The sequence below is a fragment of the Dioszegia hungarica genome (assembly GCF_025882075.1).
Source record: "Dioszegia hungarica strain PDD-24b-2 chromosome Unknown MKK02contig_6, whole genome shotgun sequence".
NCBI classification, from domain to species: domain Eukaryota; kingdom Fungi; phylum Basidiomycota; class Tremellomycetes; order Tremellales; family Bulleribasidiaceae; genus Dioszegia; species Dioszegia hungarica.
Genome location: NW_026515768.1, coordinates 1,666,538 through 1,677,247, shown reverse-complemented (window position 1 = coordinate 1,677,247; position 10,710 = coordinate 1,666,538). Strand labels below are relative to the sequence as shown.

Genomic DNA, 10,710 nt, shown 5'->3' with positions numbered 1-10,710 from the left:
CCCGCCCTCCCCTTTCAAAACAATCCAGCCACCTCCCCCTCTTCTCCCCAAAATGCGAGCGGCAACGTTCGTCTCGGTGGCCTGCTTCGCCGTCGCCAGGGCGCATATCGCGCTCTGGGCGCCAGGCATGTTCGGTATGAATTACCCCAATCAGATTGGAGGTACGTCCAGCTCTTCGCCCAGTGCGGCGGTATAGCACTGACTGTCAGATGCCCAAAACTACAACAATGACTACCCCGTCCACCCGCTCCGCGAGCTTGATGGGTTGAGCAAGGACCAGTGGTTCGCTCACGGGTACAAGGGTTTCCCACCTAAAGATGGGGACTTTATGGTCCTCCCCGCCGGCGGGTCTTTCACCGGTACGCGACCTTCTCACTCAACCTATTCTCGTTCCTGAGTCCCAAGCTAACGGCTCAGGTGAGATGACCTGCAACCGAGCCGAGACGGTCCAGTTCCGTGATCCGTACAATACCGACCCCCCCTCGAACTTTGCTTGCCGCGTAAGTCACCCCATCCTCCACTTCCTTTCCAGGGTCGCTCGCTGACATATCCAGAGCGGTTCCGGCGCCCTTCACGTCATGAACCAATACAACAACACCAACGTCGACCCCACAAAGTTCGGAGGAACCGCCCTCGCCATCGCCTACACGTCCGACGTCTCCGCGCTTCAGCCCAACGACATGACGGTCATTTCGGTCGTGCAGCAGTCGGTATGGACCCGGGCCATCTCGTACGATATTCCAGCGGACTTGCCGGCTTGTCCGCCGGGCGGTTGTCTGTGCACCTGGAACTGGATTCATCGGGCGGGAAGTGGAGAGGGCTATCCATTCGAGATTGTGTGTGCTGCCCTCGACGCTCCGGATGATGAAGGGGTGGTAGCTGACTTGCCAGTACAACTTGCTGTACCGCTGCACGGTGTCCGGCGCCAGTGCGAGTGCTGGTGTTGTACAGCGTGGTCAGGTACCCAAGGACTGTACCGGCAACCCCAGCGCCTGTCTCAAGGGAGCAAAGACGCCTATGGTGAGCTTAACATTTCTGCATGTATTTCAGAGTAGGGCAGAAGCTGATACCCTTAGTACCTCTACCAAGCCGAGTGAGCAGAAACTTTTCCGGACGTGGAGTGAACCAAGCTGACATCTTAGCGGTAACAACCTTCCCCATCTCGACGTACCTCCCATGTACACCGACTCGTGGGGTTTTTACCAAGGCGCACAGAACGACATTTTCGCCGCGTCCAACACCTCCACTCCTGCGCCTACGACCTACATCCAGAACCCATACGCCTCGAGCACAAGTAACAGCTCGTGAGTCCCGACCCCTGTCCTCCGCTTCTCCGGAGTCTAGCTGATCCCCAGTGCCCCAGAACCCACCGCTACCGCCCTTCCCCAAGGCTGGCAACCCCTCGGGTGCTTCCTCGACCAAGACGCCCGATCCCTAGACGGACCCCTCATCTACTCGGGCAACGACGTGACCATCAGCATGGGTACCGCACTCTGCGACAAGGCCGGCTACAAGTACGCGATGCTCGAGAACGGAAACGAAGTCTGGTGTGGCCGGACCGCCAAGCTCGTCTCTGCCCCACCTGCAGAATGTAATGTCCGGTGCAAAGGTGACGCATGGGCATACTGTGGGGGCGCCTACCGGGGCAACGCATTCATTCGCGTCGATTACGAAGCGACCAATACGGGCCTTGCGTCTGTTACTGCGTCCGATGCGAGCGCGGTGCCTGTCCCGTCCGGAACGGTCAGCAGCTCCGCAGCGGGTCCGAGTACGACTCCGACGGAGCCGTTGCCTACTGGCTGGGTGGCGCTCGGGTGCTCGGTCGACCAGGACTATCCCCGTGCACTGGATCGCGGATCGGTGCAGTTCCCGACGAACAATACCAACCCCCTTTGCGCCAACTACTGTGCCTCGCAGAATTATACCTATGCTGTATGTCCATCCTCCCTCTCCCTCTCTCTTCCCCTCTATCCTACATCCCCACTCCCCCACTTGGTCCTCTTTGCGGATCTTATCTGAAACATTGCTGACTTTCCAGGGCACCCAGTACGGCTCAGAATGCTGGTGCGGGATGAGCGCCCGCTTCACCGCCGGAACAGGCTGCGACAAGCCCTGCGCCGGCGACTCCACCAAAGACTGCGGAGGGAGCTACCGGATCAACATCATGCAGTACATCGGCACGCAGGTCGAGCCTACCGCGGCGCCCACCTCTTCCCCTTCATCCACCTCCATATCATCGTCATCGTCCTCGTCGAACACCACTGTCGCTCCGACCGTTTCGCCTACTGCGCCGTCGTCTGTCAATACCACCGCCCCAGTTGCGACTGTTTCGCCTACCGCTAATACTACGACGTCCACCACTATTTCCTCATCCTCGTCTATCGCCAACGCGACCACGACGACTTCGACGCCAGTGGCGACCGTGTCCCCTACTACCACTTTGTCGTCATCCTCCTCTTCCCCTTCTTCCTCATCTTCCTCATCTTCCTCGTCCTCTTCCATCACGACGACAGCCCCTGCGGCGACCGGATCTTCCTCTTCCTCCTCCTCTTCCAAGTCGTCCGCCTCAACGACCTCAACGACGACGACGACCCCCAAGTCCTCGACAACGACCACCCTTTCTTCTTCTACCAGCAGCACCACCTCCAAAGCCAACCCTACCACCACCTTCGCTGTCGCCGGACCCCCCGCACGCCCAACCACAACGAAGCCAGCTACAAGCACCTACGCCGTCGCTGGCCCGCCTACCCGACCCGGCTCGACCCCTTCCACCACATCCACAACCCCCGCTGCGCCCACCGCTACCATCGCCAACGTCCTCCCGAAAGGCTGGGTCTCGCTGGGCTGTTTCGCGGATACCTCGGATCGGGTCCTGCCGGCGTACTACTATAGGCCGAGCCAGAATACGCCCAAGTTCTGTATTGAGCTCTGCTCGAATTGGGGTTATATTTACGCTGGTGTAAGTCGCCTCTCGGACTCGCAACGGGAGCCCAAGCTGATGAGATCAGGTAGAAGACAAAACCGACTGCGGGTGCAGCAACTCTACCGCCAAGCTCACGAAACGCCTGACGACATGTACATCCCCCTGCGCGGCGGACAAGAACTCGACATGCGGTGGAACGTGGGCGATTGAGGTGTTTAGCAATACGACGCAGAAGTTGAATGTGCGGGATGGGGAGGGTGTGCAGAGGGCGGGAGTGGGAAGGAGGGTGAAGAATCAGGTTGTTATTGCCTGAAGGCATGTCGATTCCGGATAGATGGGGCTATGAGAGTTGTACGTGGTACGATTTAGGGACTTTGTCGGATGGCCATGGGGCCGGTCAGAGGGCGGTGGATGAGCTTTTATAGTCGGTTTCATATCCAGTCATATTCACGTCGACTGTCGATCTTTGTCTTATGTATCTACTTGTTCAATTCTTCCTGGGCTCGACATCGTGCTTGGCAGCTCAAGCACATCTACGGCGGAGTGGGTACTTCAGTGTATCTCGTCGTGAGCCAACTAAAGCTTGAGGCAGGTGCCGTGCCACATTCCTCACCTTTAATTATTTGCCACTTGAATTCCAACGGAAGCTGGCAGGAGGTCCGCGAAATCTCGATCCGATCTTCTGAATGTGAGGCAAGCTGAGCGCTCAACTCTGCGCATACACTGCTCGCCTACAAGCTACTTCCCATTACAGGATTCATCATCCGAAGCATCGGAGAGCCTTTCTACAGGACGAAGGGCCTCCTCGACTCAAGTCACGGGGATTCAGGTATCACACCACAGGGGCAGACCGGCAGAACCCAAAATGAGCGTCGCTCCCCGACTCTTGTCGTCCCTCCGGGCCTCCCTCCGATCAGCGCAACCTCTTCGCGGCCCCCACATCTCCGCCGCCCGATCTGCCCCTGTCGCAGGTTCAGTCCGCTCCGCAGGCTCTAGACGCTTCGCTTCCTCGTTCGGCTCCTCCCCACTCCCATCTACCGCCTCCTCCTCCGGAACAGGCGGCTCCCGCTTCCGCTCCCAGCTCGCCAAACCCACCACTATCGTCCTCATCTTCGTTCCCATTCTCTGTGGATTCCTGGGGGTATGGCAGGTCAAGAGACTGAGGTGGAAGGTGGCGCTCATTGATGAGGTTGAGCGGAATTTGCATAAAGAGCCGATGGTCTTGCCTGGAAATATCAAGTACGTCTACTGTCCCCATACTCACCACCGAATGTGAAGGCCCTGAAGCTGACATCTAGCCTCTCCGCCCTCCCCGACTTCTCTTTCCGCCGCATACTCCTCCAAGGCCGCCTTCTCCCCCTCCCCATCCTCCTCGGCCCTCAAGTCAAGGACGGCGTCCCCGGGTACGCGCTCATTCAGCCCCTCGTCCGCCCCAACGGCGCATCCACCATCCTCCTCAACCGCGGCTTCATCACCACCACCCGCGCCGCCGCTATCCGGGCCGGGAAAGAGGGGGTGCCCGGTCCGGCGCAGGACGAGGAGGTGACGGTCGAGTGTATGCTTATGCGGCCTGGAGAGATGGGGTTCTGGACGCCCGAGAATAAGGTGGAGGGGAATGAGTGGTTCTGGAGGGATGTGGTGGGCATGGCGGAGGTGGCGGGTGGAGAGGAGAAGGGGGTTCAGCCGGTTTTGGTGGATGCGATTGACCGTGAGTGCTTTCCAGCTGGTGGGGTTCATGTTGTACAAGAACCTGATATGTAAGGTGGAGAAACACCAGCGACATACCTCATGCAGAGGGGTATCCCGGTCGGAAGACCTGCGAAGGTCGAGCTCAGGAATCAACATCTATCTTACGCGTACACCTGGTACGTTCTACTCAGCTCTTGACCCCTCTGACGTCCTGTTCATCTGGGCACAGCTGACAGCTCAGGTTCTCATTATCAGCAGCCACATCAGCCATGCTATACTTTTTGCTAAGCAGAGGAAGGAGGGCACCGAGGATGGACAAGCGGATACGGGACCTGTAGCGTCGCATCATGCATCCCCCTTCATCTGGTCTATACTGTAAAGTACATGACTGGTCAGGACTGTTCATGCTGTGCAGCACCATCGGAGAGCAGTCGCGCCGTTCTAGCAGACAAGAAGAATATGCAATGCGAGCTATACCACTTTTTGTATTCTAATCTTCCGCTTCAGTTCTCCCACCTGGGACCTCCCACAATCTGACCCCTCTCTCATCCTCCTCCTCTGCACACACACTGCCACCCTCAGTGGACCCGCACGCCCCCAGCCGCATCCCCTCTGGGGCACCTCAACCTCCGAGTCCACCACTCCACTCGACTGCACCTACACTCCGCCTCCACATCCTCCTCCCGCGCACTGGATCAAGCTGACAGCTTAGAAGACTGGAATTATCAGCATGTATTTCGGACTCCATCAGGGCAAACAAGCGTACTCATGTCTCCCAAACCAGCAGCCTCCAGACCGGCATTCTCCTTGACGCCAAGCTCAAAGTCTGCACGTATCAGCTGTGCCTGTCTCCTCCCACCAAGGAGTCGATCGCATCAACTCACATCCGTAGATAATCGTAGTCGCCATCAAGATACCTGTCCCGCTCCCGAGCGCACCCATCAAGTCCGCCACGACCGACAAGAGGCCGAGTGTCGCACCTCCAAACGCCGCGGCCGTCGGGATGACCCGCTTGAGTTCCTTGTAGATGGACGCGTCCCGGTGTCCCGCAAGCGTCATCGACTGGTCCTTGAGCTGCTTGGCGACGTCCCGGGGTCCCGAGCCGGAGACCTCGATCCAGGTCTTGGAGAAGATGGCGCAGACGGTGACGATAAAGGTGATGTAGATGGCGGTGTGGAAGGGGTCGCGCAGGGCCGCGGTGACCGAGTGCGGGGCGGAGATGTAGTAGGCGATACCGGAGGTCGCGCAGAGTTGGGACGGAAGGTCCTCGAGGGGCTACGAGTCAGCAGGGCATCCAGAGGGTGAAAGGCGTGAAACTCACCTCCCAAACACCGAGAAGCTTGACGAGGAAGTTCTCGGGGAAGCGCGACGAAAGCATCTGCGAGATGAGGAAGATGTTGCTGGTGAGGGCCGACTCGAGCATGATGGGCATGTTGGACGTGTAGAACAGCTTGACGGGATATGATCCGCGCTGGCCCCTCATCTTGCTCGACTTGATGGGGATTTCGACCCGGAATCCCTGCAGGTAAATGACCGCCGCAAACACCGCGACCGTTGCGAGGAGGTTCATGATGTTAGGAAGCCGGTCCCTGTAGAAGGCCTCCTTGAGGGCGCGCGACTTGTTGTTGGACGTGAGGAGCAGGTGGAAGAAGGCGATGATGGCGCCCTCGAACTCCGGTCCGCGGCCGGTATTGATCGTGTTGGGTGAGAAGGCCTTCCAGACGATCGACTCGCAGATGTTGGTAGCGATGAAAAGGGAGATACCGGAGCCGAGACCGTAGCCCTTGGTCAGGAGCTCGTCGAGGAGCATGACGATAAGACTGGCCGAGACGAGCTGGAGGATCAAGAGAAGGCAGACACCGGGACCGAGGGACGACGGGGCGCCGTACATCCCAGTGAGGACGTAGACGGTGGCTTGGCCGAGAGCAATGATGAGAGCGAAGACTAAGCGTCAGCTTGAAGCGCATCAAGACATCTGCTTCCATGAACTTACGCTTCTGAGCACCGCCAAACAACGCGCGATCATCCTTCAAGTTGAAATCAACATCAATCAACTGCGCACCCGCCAGCAGCTGCATGATCATGCCCGAAGTGACAACAGGGGTGATACCGAGCTCCATGAGCGTGCCTCGGTTGGAAGCCATGATGGCTCGGAGCCAGTAGAGCGGGTCGGACGAGTCAGACGACATGATACCGTAAAGGGGGACCTGCGAGCAGACCAGGAAAATCAGGAGTGTGGTGGCTGTCCAGGCGATTTTGGTGTTGAAGGTGACCTGAAAGTCAGCATGGGGGTCTGTAAGAGGGGGATCCAGTAAGGCGTAGTGGAGAAAAGGGTGAGGGCGATCGAGGCTTCCTCATTCCTCCAGAATCCGCCAACCATCTCCCAAAGCATACAGACCACGCCAATTTCTTCTCTAGCACTCACCTTGCGCTCAGGAGCAGTGACCTCGGGGAGGATGCTCATGAAAGGCCGCACGAGCTCCAAGAAGCGGACTGTGAGGTCAGCTCGACCCCTCACGAGCCCGACCCGCTCTTGGCTTTCGTCTCAACTTACAGCCCGGCATTTTGAGTGAGAGTTGACCGGTGGACGATGGGCGAGCCGGATGAGTGAGCGGATACCTCTGTGAGTCGAGGCGCTATGTGTTAGGTATGAGATGTATAGAAGGAGATGGAATGTATAGCTTGAGGGTAAGGGTCGCGCTGGAGGAGGGAGGCCGGATTCCGGTTTGGGCCAGGCTCGTTACGTAAAGCGGAATTTGGCTGGTGGCTCTTTCGCAGCAAAACTCTCGACCTATAACCTGCCTACATCTACCTATACAGCATGAGTGAAGTAGAGATCAACGCTCCTAGAGTCACAGACTCATCCGTCACCGCTCGGCCAGCCACGGACTCGGCGCCTCGAGCGGGCGACGACGATCGAGGGAGAGCCGGTGTAGCTCCCATCAAACCCGAGTCAGCCTTGCCTCTTTCCCGTCTCGCAAACTAGCTCACACCTGCAGATACATCTTACCTGTTACCAACAGCAACGCCTACGTCAACGAGGCAGACGACGATGCTGCGGAAGGCTCCACATCCACGGCGCACCAGGACGGCCGTGATTCCAAGCGGCGCAAAACAGGCGGACCAGGCGACAAGAAGAAGAACCGCGGTCAAAACAAGAATCGAGATCTTCGTACTGTGGACACTGGACCCAAGATGTGCCGAGCATGGGAAATGGGAGAGTGCACCCATAACCCTTGTAAATTCTCACACGACTGGACGGCGTACTTCAAGTCCAAGCCCGCCGATCTGCCGTTCGTCGAGGGGTACACCACCGAGGAGCCCTTCGTCCAGTACGCGCAGGCGACGGTGGGTGGGGCTGAGACGGACTCGGTCGGTCGCGCGATAGACCTCAAGACGAGGTGTCCGGTCTATGCGGATCTGGGGTACTGTCCGTTTGGCTGGAAATGCCGGTTCTTGGGTGGACATGTGCGGAAGGTGCAAGAGGGCGAGGGGGCGGATAAGAGCAAGATGGTGGGGGAGTGGGAGATGACGACCGAGTTGACGAGGGAGGAGGAGGAGGGGTGGAAGAATGGAGAAACGAATTGGCCGGATCACAAGGTCTTTGGCGAGCTTAGGAGATGTATCGTAAGCTACTGTCTAGCGTTCCTCGGACCTCGCTGATGGACAGTACGACTACCCCTTTACGAGACGCTACCTTGAAGCTGTCGAACCCAACAAGCCATTCACTCTCACCCGTACCCCCAAAAACAAATTTAACAAGAAGCCCGCGCCCACTCTGGCCGAACAGCCTGACATCGCCACCAAGGATGTCATGTATGACGAGGAAGGAGCTATGAATGCGGACGTCGCTATGGGAGCAGAGGAGGACGCCATGAATGTCGAGGAGGAGGAGCAGAAGGGGGTCGTCGACGGGCAGGCGGAATCACTGGACGTCCCGCTTAGGCCAGAAGAAAAGAGACGCCTGAACTGGGAGAATGGGTTGTACCTCGCCCCCCTGACTACCGTCGGCAACCTGGTACGTTACATCTGTCTGATGAGTTGTCCTAGCTGACGCTCAGCCATTCCGTCGCCTCTGCACAACGCTCGGCGCAACTATCACCGTCTCTGAGATGGCTCTCGCCCAACCCCTCATCTCCGGCCAAGATACCGAATGGGCGCTCTGCCGCCGTCATTCTTCCGAGAAGAACTTTGGGATCCAGCTCGCCGGGAGCTACCCAAATCGCATGGTCCCCGCGGCAGAGCTGATCGCAAAGGAGCTGGGCGCGAGCGATAAGTCTGGAAAGGGAGTGGACTTTGTGGATGTCAATCTGGGTTGCCCGATTGATTTGGTATTCAACCAGGGAGCGGGGAGTGCTTGTGAGCTACCTGTGGCGCGTTGACCTGCAAGACGCAGAAGCTGACCATGTAGTGCTGGACGTCCCGGGACGCTTGGGCAAGATATTGGTAGGCATGAACAGGGCGCTAGGCGAGAGTGAGTTGGCTTTTCGATGCTGCTGGAAACAAGCTGATGCAACAGTTCCCTTGACTGTCAAATTCGTGAGCAGCGTCTCAGCCCGGATGTAAGGCTTCACTGACTCCCCAGCGTACCGGCGTCGCCACTGGCAAGCCCAATGCACACAAGCTCATTCCCCGCTTCGCGACCGAATGGGGAACATCAGCTCTTACCGTAAGCTACGCCCTCCCTAGCGCTGTTCCACACCTAATGCGGACGCAAGCTTACCTCTCAGCTACACGGCCGATCCCGTCAACAACGCTACTCCAAGCTCGCCGACTGGGAATACATCCGGCAATGCACTTCCACCCTTCGCGAGTCCCTGTCGGATGCCGGACTCCCCTCCGTGCCCATGTTTGGGAACGGCGACTGCTTCTCCTCGCAGCAGTACTACGAGGAAAAGGAGAAGAGCGGGGTGGACGGGGTAATGATTGCGCGTGGGGCATTGATCAAGCCGTGGATCTTTACAGAGATTGCGGAGCGGAGGGAGTGGGATATCAGCGCTACGGAGCGATTGGATATCGTCAAGAAGGTGAGCTCAGTCATTCCGCTTTCCTTCTCCTTCCAAGTGAAAATGACAGAGCTGATGCCCAGTACGCCGAATTCGGTCTCACACACTGGGGATCCGACTCGCTCGGCGTCCAGAAAACGCGTAAATTCCTGTGCGAATTCCTCTCCTTCACACACCGCTACGTCCCCATCGGTATCCTTGAGCGCATGCCGCCGCAGATGAATGAGCGCCCGCCCAAGTTCCGCGGTCGGAACGAGCTCGAAACGCTGTTGGCGAGTGATAATTCGAATGACTGGGTGCGGATCTCGGAGATGTTTTTGGGCAAGGCGGAGGAGGCGTGGGGCTGGATCCCGAAGCATAAGAGTAATGCGTATGGAGGGGAGGAGGCGCAGGGGTAGATCAGGCTCAGATTGGAGCGGGAGTGGGCTTGGACTACAGTTGGGGAGTAGCGAAGGGCATGCTGTATGTTCTCGTGGGATGCGGATGGTCATGCATTTCCTTGGGGTGGGTCGTGCGCTTGAGCTGATTGGCGTATGTCCTGGAGTTTTGACCTTACTAAACGAGAGCCCGACTGAGAGGTTATGCTCGCAAGGGGGCGATTCAGACACCGAGGAATGAGGAGTTGGGCGCCGTGATGCCTCCTCGCTAATCAGCGAGATCTGGGTTTTGCCTGAAGTTTTAAGACTATCTATGGCTGCGGAGGTACCCTCTGACTATGGTCACAGGTGGCCTCATCCTTGCCTACCCGCTGCACTGTCCCTGCAGGGCCTGACCAAGCTAAATTGATTATCGCCGATAACGCCGCAGATTCCCGACACTGAGACATGAGTGGCTCCTCAGCCTCATCGAAGAGGTGTGTCTCACCATGCGGTGGCGAATGTCTTACATGGCATCAAGCATCGCTGATCTGCTGGGGAGGTGGATTATAGGTCAGATATGGTGCCGCAACTTCATTAGGTGTAGGCAAGTCCCTGTCTCAACATAAGGCCGGTCAGAAGATGGGCTTTCGGCGCGCCGGCCTTGGGCTTCGACCTGCCCCCAGGGGTGGCAAATCAGACCTCAGCTACTGGACTGAACCTCACTGAGTCCATG

At 58.0% G+C, this 10,710-nt stretch overlaps 4 protein-coding genes across 4 annotated transcripts; 3 read left to right on the top strand and 1 right to left on the bottom strand.

Annotated features, from left to right (window-relative positions):
• Positions 1-214: 214 nt before the first annotated feature.
• On the top strand, positions 215-1,308 carry MKK02DRAFT_22658 (uncharacterized protein; the record flags this gene model as incomplete). The annotated part of the gene is made up of 6 exons (XM_053086604.1): positions 215-359; positions 418-500; positions 555-836; positions 892-1,020; positions 1,077-1,093; positions 1,143-1,308. Coding segments are annotated over 6 exons (822 nt in total), but the record flags the coding sequence as incomplete, so codon positions are not given.
• A 2,480-nt stretch (positions 1,309-3,788) lies between these two features.
• On the top strand, positions 3,789-4,950 carry MKK02DRAFT_36171 (putative mitochondrial protein required for respiration; the record flags this gene model as incomplete). Its single annotated transcript, XM_053089361.1, has 4 exons — positions 3,789-4,162; positions 4,222-4,631; positions 4,686-4,788; positions 4,854-4,950. The coding sequence occupies 4 exons, from the start codon at positions 3,789-3,791 to the stop codon at positions 4,948-4,950; spliced, it is 984 nt and encodes a 327-aa protein (XP_052948209.1).
• Positions 4,951-5,337: 387 nt separating this feature from the next.
• MKK02DRAFT_31868 (putative Sec61p-like protein) lies at positions 5,338-7,176 on the bottom strand (the record flags this gene model as incomplete). The annotated part of the gene is made up of 6 exons (XM_053088390.1): positions 5,338-5,438; positions 5,497-5,887; positions 5,934-6,556; positions 6,606-6,885; positions 7,038-7,105; positions 7,167-7,176. The coding sequence occupies 6 exons, from the start codon at positions 7,174-7,176 to the stop codon at positions 5,338-5,340; spliced, it is 1,473 nt and encodes a 490-aa protein (XP_052948208.1).
• Positions 7,177-7,433: 257 nt separating this feature from the next.
• Positions 7,434-10,016, top strand: MKK02DRAFT_31867 (uncharacterized protein; the record flags this gene model as incomplete). The annotated part of the gene is made up of 9 exons (XM_053088389.1): positions 7,434-7,564; positions 7,612-8,239; positions 8,283-8,630; positions 8,674-8,971; positions 9,024-9,086; positions 9,132-9,151; positions 9,198-9,281; positions 9,343-9,639; positions 9,702-10,016. The coding sequence occupies 9 exons, from the start codon at positions 7,434-7,436 to the stop codon at positions 10,014-10,016; spliced, it is 2,184 nt and encodes a 727-aa protein (XP_052948207.1).
• Positions 10,017-10,710: the final 694 nt, after the last annotated feature.